The sequence below is a fragment of the Notamacropus eugenii genome, chromosome 2, assembly GCF_028372415.1.
Source record: "Notamacropus eugenii isolate mMacEug1 chromosome 2, mMacEug1.pri_v2, whole genome shotgun sequence".
Taxonomy (NCBI): domain Eukaryota; kingdom Metazoa; phylum Chordata; class Mammalia; order Diprotodontia; family Macropodidae; genus Notamacropus; species Notamacropus eugenii.
This window is the reverse complement of record NC_092873.1, coordinates 421,237,238-421,249,335: the sequence shown is the minus strand read 5'-3', so window position 1 is coordinate 421,249,335 and position 12,098 is coordinate 421,237,238. Positions and strand designations below refer to the sequence as shown.

Below are 12,098 nucleotides of genomic sequence, written 5' to 3'. Positions count from 1 at the left end.
AGCAGAGATTTGAATGTACTCTACAAAAGAGTTGCTCTTTTCTTGACTCCAGTAGCAAATTTTTCCCACCAACTTGAGTACTTCTTAAATCCAAGGATTATAAAGCTCACAGATATGTCTAAGAGCTCTCTCCTAACCTTTTATGCCAGGTTTTCCTACCTTGAAACCTGAAAACTGGTACCAACACGAGCAAGTCACTTGCTTAGAAAGTTACATCACACAACTGGAGATCAGCCACAGATTTCTACTTTGATGCACTGTTACTTGATGGAAAAGTAGTGGTCATATCCTAATTCTATTAACAAAACCTTGGATCTAGCTTTGATATATGAATTCCACGCTGAACACATATGATTCTTGTTATTAGTGAAATAAGATACTTTGTTTAAGAGAGAGAGAGAGAGAGAGAAGAAAAGATGGCATTATTTGCAAAACAAAACACAAAAGAAATGCAAACGAGGAAATGTTTTAGCAGGAAAGAGATTTTGTAGGATGATCTATATGTTAACAATTAGACTTTCTTTATTCCAAAAGCTGCAGTCCTCAATAAACCCTCTTTGACTTCAGTTTTCAAGGACAAGGGTGGGTCACTGGCTCAGGATGCCTTGACATCATCATTTCTCTGCCTCTTCCAGCCTGGCCTCTGATTAAATGCCTTCTGCAGAAAGTCACTAGGTCACACAGCCCTGGGAAAGGGAACTAAGGGGGAAAAAAGACTGGAGCACTATATTTATTAGCGCATGTGCATGTGTACATTCATATATGTACACACACCCCAAATAATTTTAAATTAAAGCATTTTAAAAATACTTAATGGAGGTTAAGCTGCATTTTTAACCTCTGTTCAAGTTATTGAATGGCATATTAAAACCAATGTGGCTCTAATGTACCTTCTAATGTGCACTGCTGCTTTAACAAATTGCCTATAAATTTTAGTTGAACCAAGCCTATTCCTTGTGCAGTTGTAGTAAGGTTAGGTTAATAATACATGAGGTTTCATTACATGCACCTTCGTCCTTAATAATTTTCTTAAAGAAACTGGAGTGGAATCTAGGTACAGTGGGCTAACATGGTCAAACAATTCTTAAAATCACAGAAGTGAAAGGGGGAAAGGACTCCATAGGTCTTCCAGTTAATTCCCATGGCCAAAACGTCGTTTTCCCAGTAATAAATGATCTATTTATATAGGATATGTTTAGGAAAGTAGAATGAAAGTCCCAGATTGTGGTAGTGCATTTTAATGTGGCAGCTACAGAGCTGGCCACTGTGAAATAGTTTATAGGGAAAGCACTTGCAGAGAAGAGGGTTCCTCAATCTAAGTTCCATTGGGAAGAAACACTTTTTTAAAAAGAAAAAATAGAAATCCCTATGGTAGAGCAACGCAAGAGTAACACACATATAAAAAGATGTACATAGACCACTATATTATATTTTTTGTAAAAGAAGAACTATATCAGATATTCAGCCCCTTCCTCACTCTTCGGAATGTAATAATACACCTTCCAGAACTCTGTCCCTTTCACTGTAAACCACACTGTGATGGAGACATATCCATACAGTGTTCTTTCCCTAAATGATTCTGGGAAATTATATACCATTGTTTTACCTTCATCTCACTCTCCAAAATCATCTCCTTTGAGGAGTGAGACAGGAAAGGTCCACTAATAATCACAATAAAAGAAATCATAGATTTTAGATCTAAGAAGGAATTCAGAGATAATTGATCATCTAGTACAATCCCTCAACTGAAACATGAGTCCCTCCTATAACATCCTTGCAACTTTGATACCTTCTCAGGAATCCCATTGCTAGAGGAAAGACGCTGTGTGCTTCTTTCAGAATGTCTCAGAGACAGCAATGGTATCCTGTCACAGGCTTATGATACCCAATTCTACTCCTTAAAGAGGAAGAGAATTTCCATTAATATGATTTTAAAAAAAAACTTTGGAAGTTAAAAACAGAAGAGACTTAAAATTAAGAGCAATGAAAGAACTAAAATGACAGAAACATAGCTGCTTTTTAAACAAAGTCATGTGATCAAGGCAATATTTTTCAAACTTGACCTTTAATTCTCTTTAATAACTATCCTTTCCAATCCCATCAATTAATAGCTAATTAGTATTTACTGAGTATCCACTATAACAAAACTTGATCAAGACACCAGTCTTTCAGAATCCTCAGCACCTAGCAGCAAATGAACTCAACCAAGAAGAGCAAAACAGATGATTCTACACAACATGTAATATCCAATCTAATGGGAAATTGTGTTAATTCTACCTAATGGAAATCAGGTTCTTCAGAGCAAACACAAACTACCTCAAACCGAACAAAGAAAGCCATCGACTGAAGATAGATCGGCAGTGTGAGGGAATGACTGTGTATCTCAGTGCTAAAACTCTTGAAGATATAAGGCATCTTTGTCCTCATATTCTCTCCCTCCCCCCTCTTCCCCCCTTCATGTGTGTGTGTCAGGGGGGAACGAAGCAGGCAAATCAAAAATTATTGATGAGAATAATAAATGGAATTTATTTTATGTGGAAGAGAGAAAGACTCAGAAAAGAAAGATTCAGCTTTTGGTTTATAAATAAATATTTCAGGAAGGTGGAATGTTATTCCAACCAGGAAACCATTAAACTACACTCCACTTTCATGAAAAAGAGGAAAATTCCCCCAAATTAAACTGATATCCACAAATTTTTGAAGAAAGTTCTAAGACTATCTGAATCCATAAACAGTCAGCCTTCTATTCCTCATCATGCAAACTATACCTTTCATCTAATGCCTTGTTACAAGGTATCCTCTGTTACTCCTTGATGATGACGTAGTTGTGATGACTTGTGTTTTCAGCCCATGGGAGGAAAGAGGAATAGGGGTCTATGCAGGGTATCCAGAGCTCCCTGCTTTCCTTTATAATACCATATTTAAAAATTGTTACCTTATGATGTGCTCCTGGATCCACTATTCTTTACAATGTCTAGACACTGATACTTTTTTAACATCTTGAATTGTGATGAAGGTGGAAGAATACCTTACTCTTGCCCCTCCAAGCTTTAGTCAGTAAGTATTCCCAAATGGATCCCAAATGGTATTGAAGGGATTGCTTTCTAACACATATTTAAGGTAGTAACACCATGGAAAGAGTACTAGGACTAAGTCAGGAAGTATCCTCTTCCTGAATTCAAATTTGGCCTCAGATACTAGTTGCATGACCCTGGGTAAATCATATAGCTGTGCTTGTCTCAATTTCCTCTTCTATAACAGGAACTGGAGAAGGAAATGGCAAATCACTCCAGTATTTTTCATCAAAAAAGAGAAAAAAACAAGGAAAAAATGGGGTCTTGAAGAGTTGGACACAACTGAAATGACTGAACAACACCACACTCTTGACTCAATACCGGAGTTCCTGAGAAGAATGTATTCCTAGTCATCCTTGTGGGTTAGACTCTCCTCCTTCTAAAATGACTTCTTGGCAGAGAACTCAATGCTTATGGTCATTGCCTCATTTCTTAGGAGGTAAAGCTAAGAAGGCAATATGATCAAGCATGCGACCTGATCAGCAGGATGTCTACAGCTTTAGTTTTGGATCCTACTTTTTATCTTCTATTGTCCCCCTCCCCACTTTTTCTTTCTCTTCTTTTGCTCCCCCCCATACACATTTAAATGTGTAAGAGCACTCATATCCAGCTGGATCTAACCAAGCTTGGCTCAGGTAACCATTGTGGTCTCTTGAAATCCTCTTTAGAAGAATAACTATTTTCAATATATATTTCTAGAATTTTTATCAAGCATTCTGTCTTTATTGTATGAAAATCATTAGGAAGGAAGGAAATGTTTTATTAAGTCCTTGCTATGTATCAGGTACTGTGCTAAATACTTTACAAAAATTCTCTCATTTGATCCTCACAACAACAGATGCTTTAATTGTTATTATTTTGCAACTGAGGAAACCAAAACAGATAGAAATTAAATGACTTGTACAAAAGTCAAACAGCTAGCAAGCCAACGAGCCAAAATTTCAGCTCAGATCTTCCTGACTCCAGGCCCTAACCACTGCACCACTTAGATGTCTCCGACAATTATCAGACAATTACGATAGATCTATATACTGCTGAGTTAATGACTTCGTCATAGGTCTTACCTGACTGGATCTGCTTTCAGCAAAGGCCTAGCACCAGAATGCCATCTGAGGAACATTCTAGCTAAGATCAAAGAAGTTCATCACTGAAAATATAGTCATTAGTTGATCAATTATTTTGGTCATATTAACTTATGGACCATCTAAGGCACAGAGTAGTGATGATCTGTATTGGGGAAGGAAATAGTAATAATGATGAGGTTATAACTCTTCTGAGGTGTTCAACAATTTAAAAGGGAATAAGAATTTATTAAATAAATAAAATAAATATTGATTTATTAAAATTTATATAAATAATATTATTAATATAATATAATAAATTATTTAATAAATAGAATAGCCAGGCACTGTGCTAAGAGACTTACAAATATTATCTTACTTGATTCTCACAACAACCTTGGGAGGCAGGTGCTACTATAGTGCCCATTATACAGTTAAAGAAATTGAGGCAGACAGAGCTTAAGGGACTTGTCCAGAGGTCACACAACTAGGAATTGTCTGAGGTCGAATATGAACTGAGTTCTTCCTGACTTCAGGCCTAGTTACTGTGCCCCCTAGCTGCTTCAGTACAAATTTGACCTCAGGCATTCAATAATTGTATGACCTTGGATAAGTATTTCCCTGCTGTCTACTTCAGTTTCCTCACCTATAAAAATGGGGACCATAATAGCATACCTCCCAAGGTTGTTGTGAGAATCAATTAAGATAATATTTGTAAGTCTCTTAGCACAGTGCCTGGCCCACCGGAGGTACTATACACATGCTAGTGATAACCATATATTTCTACTATAACTTTAACTTGGCTATCCAAAATAAGTCCTTCTCTAAGGCCTTTGAAAGAGCTTAGACTATTACCCTGAGACAAGCATGATGGTAAGCGTTGGTGGAAGGGATACAAAAGTAATGACAGATAAGAAGAAAAGATATGGATTTAGTCCTTAGAAGATTCAGTCTAGTTAGGTAGGCAAACCTAACGTGTTTTTAAAAAAATAGAGAACACTAGAAAGAACATTGTATTTGTACTTGAAAGACCTTGGTTGTCATCCTAGTTCATCCATCTGATTAACTGTATAACTTACAGCAGGCACTAAGTATCTCATGGCCTGAGTTTTCACATCTAGAAAAGCAGAGGCTTCAACTGGAAAATCTCTAGGGTCACTTACAATTCCAAAAGCCTATGATCCTATGTGCTAAACTGTGTGTGTTTTTAGCATAGGACAGCAAAGTAGTATAGCGGATAGAGTGTTGGACTTGTATGCACTGTATGAACAGTCAGTATTCAGCCTTAAACACTTTTTATCTGTGAGTTCCTGGAGAATTCACCACAAGCTGCCTCACTTTCCTCATCTGTAAAATGTAAGTAATAATGGCACCTCATAGTACTGTTGTGAGGAATAATTGAAATAACATGTAAAATGCTTTGCAAACATTATAAAAATGTTTACTATTATTAATGTAAGTAAATAGTAGAAGGGAGAACTTTGCACAGGTTCTTAGAGTCAAGGAAGAATTCAATAGACAGGTAGGAATGTTGGAAATTGGGATCTTGGAAAAATCATAGCTAATGGAAAAGGATCCAATTCAAAGAAATGGATAAAGACAAAATGTCTTGATCTTTGAAAAGGGAAGTAAATTAGATTCTTCAAATTATAGGTTAGTGAATTTAACCTCAATTCTTAGCAAAAAACTTAGAGTGCACTAATAAAAGGTTTGTGGGCATTCACAATGAGGAGTTGTGATCATTACAAGATAAAATGGGCTCGTCAAAAACAGGTCACATTAACTCAAGGTAATGTGTTAAACAAACTGGATGTAATCAAGATACCTGACAAATTCTATCAAATTCAAGAAGTGGTCACTAATGGAGCCTGATAGGGGTCTCCATTATAGGACAAGGCTCTGTCCTTGGCCTTATGTTCCTCCTTTTTTATCAATGACATTAATGAAAGCTTAAAGGCCATGCTTAATAAATATTTGGATGACAAAATATGAAAGGTTCGTAAATATACTGATGGGCAGAACTGAAATCTAAAAAGGTCCCACTGGGCTCATTATTCTAGAATCTAGAAGGAAGAAATATAATAAAAGATTTAATCGGCATAAATGTAAGGTTTTATATTTGGATTATAGTAGCTAATTATACAAGTACAGAATGGAGGAAAGTAACTACACAAAAGTTCATATGAAAAAGAAGAGGGAGTTTTAGTGAATTCAAAATTCAAAATGCATCATTATGTCAACGTGACAACCAAAAACTGGAATGCAATCATGTTGCAAAATATGGAGAATGAAATATGGAGCTATCATCTCACTGTATTCAGACCACATCTGCAGCATTTTGTTCAGTTATGGGTGCTAAATTTTAAGGAAGAATGGAGACCATCCCTTAAAAGGAACGTGAAGGACAAGAGGATTCTCAAAACTTTATAAATGAGCACCAGATGAGAAAAGTGAGGATGTTTGGCATGAAAAAAAAGAATAGTTAGGGGAACATGATAGCCATCTTCAAACATTTCTATTTCACTTGACTCCAGAGGGCAGAACGCGATGCAATGAAGAGAGAATTTGATTCAGTATGAGGAAAAACTATTCAACGATTAGGGCTCCCCAAAAGAAAAAACAGACTGCCTTGGAAGGTTATAAATTCAACATTCCAAGATCCTCAAGTGAAAGCTGGAAACTCAGCAGTAGAAGATGGTGTAGAAAGGATTGCTACTCAGGTACATGCTAGATAATATGACTAGTTTCCTTCCAACTTGAGAGCCTATGATTCTATCTACATGGCAGAGTAAGACCATAGTACTGAAGGTTTCTGTTATTAACTATGATATTACAAAGGAAAGAAGGAAGTGCTGGATATATTTTGCAATCCCCTGTTCCTCTCTCCTCCCATGGATTGATAACACAAATTATCAAGTACCTCTTCACCAAAGATAGGGATACCTGAGGAGAAGCTATAACATGGCAATGTACATATAGATGTAGATAAGAATATAACTGTAGATGATTTGTGATACAGGGCTAAGAACCAATCCATATGGTAGTCTTAGAACTTTCTTCAAAAAGTCTATTCATACAATGCCTCTCTCTCTCTCTCTCTCTCTCTCTCTCTCTCTCTCTCTCTCTCTCTCTCTCTCTGTGTGTATGTGTGTGTGTGTGTGTGTGTGTGTGTGTGTGTGTGTGTGTGTCGGCTTTGAGAAAAGAATGTAGGTTGAATATTATATTAGTTAAAAGGAGAATTCAATTTTTTCTCCTCCACAATCAAGGCTATGAGTAAAAAAAAATAGTAAAATACGAGTGCTTGAGGTTCCTTGGACAAAAACACAAAAATAAAGCTGATTGAAAATTTCTAACCAATACTGTAAAAATAGGCAAAATAATCAATTTCTAGTAATAGAATTGTAGATTAAGAGTTGTAAGATTATAAATTTAGAGTTGTAGTATTAATTGAAAGAATAAATATGAAGGTCTTCACAGACCTTATAGCAATATACAAATGTTATCTATTATTATCATCTGATCTAACTCCCATATTTTCAGATGAAGAAATTGAGGCCTTAGAGAGGTCAAAAGACTTGATCCCAATTACAGGATAGTGAGTGGGAAGGGAGATCTGAATCCAAGGTATCTGATTCTAAAGCCAGTTGACTTCCCATTACATCATACTGCTATCTCATGGGCCATGGTGCTTAACAGCTACACTGACCAGGATGATTAAAGATGTCACTCAACTCCCCAGAAATAATTTTTAAACTTACCTGCTGTAGGAAATAGAGTTTTGTCCCTGACTCCACTAGGAAGCCGGCTGCTTTCTTTTTGTTTCTGTTGTCCCATTATCTTTAGCTTTCCCATCTTCACTGGTATAGCTAATTAAGAGGTTATTACCACTATGAAGTCTCTAAGTCAGGGCAAATTAGGTTAAATAATAATGATTAATAGTAATGAAAATAGCTACCATTTATATAGCAAATACTTTGTGCCAGTCACTGTGCTAAGTGATTTACAGTTATTATCTCATTTGATCCTCACAACATCCTGGAAAGCAGATGCTATTATTATTCCCAGTTTACAGATGAGAAAACTAAGTGACTTGCCCAGGTTCACACAGCCAGTTAACGTCTTAGGCTATAACTTAGGTCTTCTTGACTCTAGACCTCAGGGCTCTAATTTAATTAGGAAAATCAAATTGATGTTGAATTATTCTGCAAGATAAATTTCTCTTTTCACCAGATATTCATTACTACATAGGGTTTTGTTTTACAGTAGACCATATAAACTATGACTAAAAAATTCAGTTAGCCTGGTTGGCTGTGGCCTATGCATTCCACCCACCCAGAGCAATAATAAGGACCCAGATAAACCAGCTGTTCTGAGTAACCAAATCTTTCAGTCATATCCAATTCAGTTAATTTATAGAGTTGGCACAGAGGGCATTTCTAGGAGTTTTATATCAAAGAGAAAGAGTAAACCTGCTGTCAAGGGATAATGGAAAAAAAGACATTACTCAGTCTTTGAAAGGTAGTACAAGTGACTTTCTTACCTGGTTTACACTGATTGCACTGTCTTCCTTGATGATTAGGTAAACATGGACACTGGCCGCTAATCTGGTCACAAATAGCCCCAGCTAATGTTCCCAAGGAGTCACACTCACACATCTGGCAGCCTTGAAGGTTGCTAATGGTGAGATTGTACCTGTGAGGCTCACAGTGATTGCAGTGAAGGCCAATGACGCCAGTTTTGCAAGGACATTGTCCTGTTGATTTGTCACACAGCAGAGAGGCATTTATTGTCCCTGCCTTATCACAATTACATGGTAGACAGAAGAAGGAATTATTTTGCTGCAGTTGGTAGTAGCCATCCAAACACTGATCGCACTGTCTTCCACCTACATTGGGTTTACAAGTGCATTGTCCAGTCTCGGCATTGCAGACGGTTCCCGGGAACGTCCCCACTGCATCACAATTACATGCCTTACAGCCACCAATGTCCAATCCATAAAAGTTTTCCACACAAGTATCACACTGAAGGCCTTGGGTTTCTTTTTTACATTTACACTGTCCAGAAAGAGGGTTGCAGAATTTGTTCACTGACCCATAAATGTTACAGAGACATGGTTCACATCCATCTTTATTAAAACTTTGGAGTATTTTGAATCCGAAATCGCAACGATCACATCTGAGCCCTTAAGAATTAAAATGTGATTAATAAAGAGGAAATCATTTTAATATGATGTCAATATAGCTGGAGTAAGAGCAATGCTACTGGGGATATTTAATGCAGACACACAATTTTGAGCACCTTTCACTCACATGACTACGGAAAGGAACGAATCCATCACAACCCTCCAAATACAATGCTTATATTACTTGTTAGCACTATTATAACACTTTATGTTTGCCAAGTGCTTTATGGTAATTTTCATTAATTATTCAACATCTAATGCGAAGTTTGTTTCCCTGTATACACAGGAGTTATTTCTTGTTTGTTTGTTAATGCTGCTTTAACAGTTTGGACATTTAAAAACATAGTAGGCAATGAAGCGTATCTCCAGAGCCCATTTTACATTTAGGACTTTAAGTATTTATATTTAAGATTCTATGTTATTAAATGGATTATTTTCCCTGCTAACATTAATATGCAATAAAATAGATTCACTAAAATGGTTGGACAGGTAACTTTTGTGCATAGCTGGAAAAAAGAAACTCCCTTCTGGACATCTCAAAATTATTACAATGAGAAAACTCACAGAGAATGAAATTTTCATTTTAATAGCAACTTTATATTGTGCCATTTATTTTCATTTTCAGTCAACAATGTATTTTCCATGGAACAAGAGATATCAGCCATTTGCTGAATTATGTGATACAAAAGACATCTCCATAAAAACTAAGTAAATGTTGTTTTTTGGTTGTTCTTTTCATGGGAACAAATATAGACTTTTAAAAAATTGCTTGTACTTCAATCTAGGCCACTAAGATTTAGCTTTCAAAATTTATACTTCAACCTATGGGATGATAGCTTTAGAAACTGGAAGGCACCTTAGGTAGCCCATCTGGCCCAAATCCCTCATTTTATAGATTGGGAAATTAGGACTCAAAGAGGGTAAACCACTTGGTCCAGGTCATACAAGTATCAAACAACAATTCCTCTGACCCTAGGAAAAAGAAAATTAAATAAAGTTTGAGAAAGACAAGCTCAAATACAAAATGCTTTAACTAAGATAATCCTCAGAGAACTATGACTTTAAGTATCTACCATATAACCATCACCTGTATTTGAATCAATTAAGACATTTATTTCAGGCTATAATAAAAAAAGAAAGAAAGAAAGAAGTCTGGACTAAAATAACAGCCAAAAATGTATTCAGGAACTAATATGTAGAAAAGCATCTCTTAAACTGGAAGAAAACGCATTATATATATAGATAAAAATTCAAGAACTCCAATAGAAGGCAAGCTCCTTTAACAGTGATGAATGACTCACCTAAGGCATATCATTTAATTTCAATAAGGAAAATAAAAAAGGACCACTATTGCTGCAAATTTTAAAAATAACTGTATTGTTAACAAGAATTATGACTCATTTTGAACTATTAAAATTGGTCTACATGGATTCATATCATATCAGTTTTAAAAATATGCACAGTGCTTATTTGAATATGCCATACATATTCCTGACAGGTAATCTATTCCTAACGATACTGAGGAAGGCCTACAGGGCATCACATTCAGTGTTAACAAGTAGAGGCAAGTTAGCACACTTGGCATTTAATTCACATTCTTCTCCCTTTTTATTCTAGATGAATGACCTACTTTAATAAAATTATTGGTGCTAATGTATTTTACTGGTGATAGAATCATTAGTAAGATTTAACAGTTGTGTTAACTCTAACAGTTTGCTTTCCATAGTGTATAGAGTACACAGTTACATTTTCTCATATTAACTTTTCAACTGGGTGAAAATGACAACAGATTGCTATTGACTTACTAATTCTATAAGGGAAAAAATGTATACATATATTTTAAGCAAGTTTATCATTTTAATCAGAATACTACGTTATACAATATCCAATTAATTATACTTATTAGTCACACAAATAAAGATTCAGTTCTCAGAATGTGAAATATAATTTGTTGTTCCCCTTCCTCCCCTTAAAACCAACCAGTTTAACTGGGAAAGCAGTAAAACATCAACCAAGGTGGCTGTACAACAGGTCTAGATAAATACTGAACTCCTAGCTAGCCATCCCCGATAAAAGTGTTGTCCTGAGACATTAATTAACATAGAAAAGATTTCCTGTCATAAAAAAAAAGTGTTTGCATTTTCTTTGAAGAAGATTTTTTAAATTGTACTTTCACTTGACTTTCGTGCTTACCTTAAAAAATGTTAGCGCAAATTGGAATTCAAAAAAAAATTAGTGTTTTGGAATGCTTTCAAAGGATATATATAACCACATACATATGTGCATCCATACATATATACATACATATACATATAGACTCGCTTTATGCAATAAATATGTTTCTGAAAAGTACTTTGTAACTCAGTTTGTTGTAAATTGAATTGTTATTTTTCAAAGCACTAAGAGGACTCGTTAGTTTAAGGAATCCTATGTAATCCTTCTGCAAATAGATGAATCTATCTGTAATCCTAGCAACCTTCCTTCCATTTATCTGTTTGGTAAGGTCAAATGTTTGGGTAGCTGGCTAATTTTAAACGGAGTGCACCTTCATATATGAAGCATGCCATATGAAAAATCAGTTTCAGATCTAGATCATGGGAAGAAAATGAGATTCAAAATGTTGTAACTATAAACATATAAGGCTCTAAAACCCTCAAGGAATGTTTTTCTTATCATGGCTAGGGTCAGTTTTAGAAAACACACTGATGCCTTGTGGCTTGAATGATAACAAAACAGTAAAGGTCTTCTTTAAGATTCCTGTATGGACCAGTTACAACGTAG

The 12,098-nt window shown here is 35.7% G+C and overlaps 1 protein-coding gene across 1 annotated transcript in view; it reads right to left on the bottom strand.

Annotated features, from left to right (window-relative positions):
• The window catches only part of USH2A (usherin), a 990,439-nt gene that overhangs the window by 818,682 nt on the left and 159,659 nt on the right, over positions 1–12,098 (bottom strand). The window contains exon 12 of the mRNA XM_072647832.1: positions 8,676–9,317. Within this exon, the coding sequence (XP_072503933.1) occupies positions 8,676–9,317 (642 nt within the window). The remainder of the gene's footprint in view (positions 1–8,675; positions 9,318–12,098) is intronic.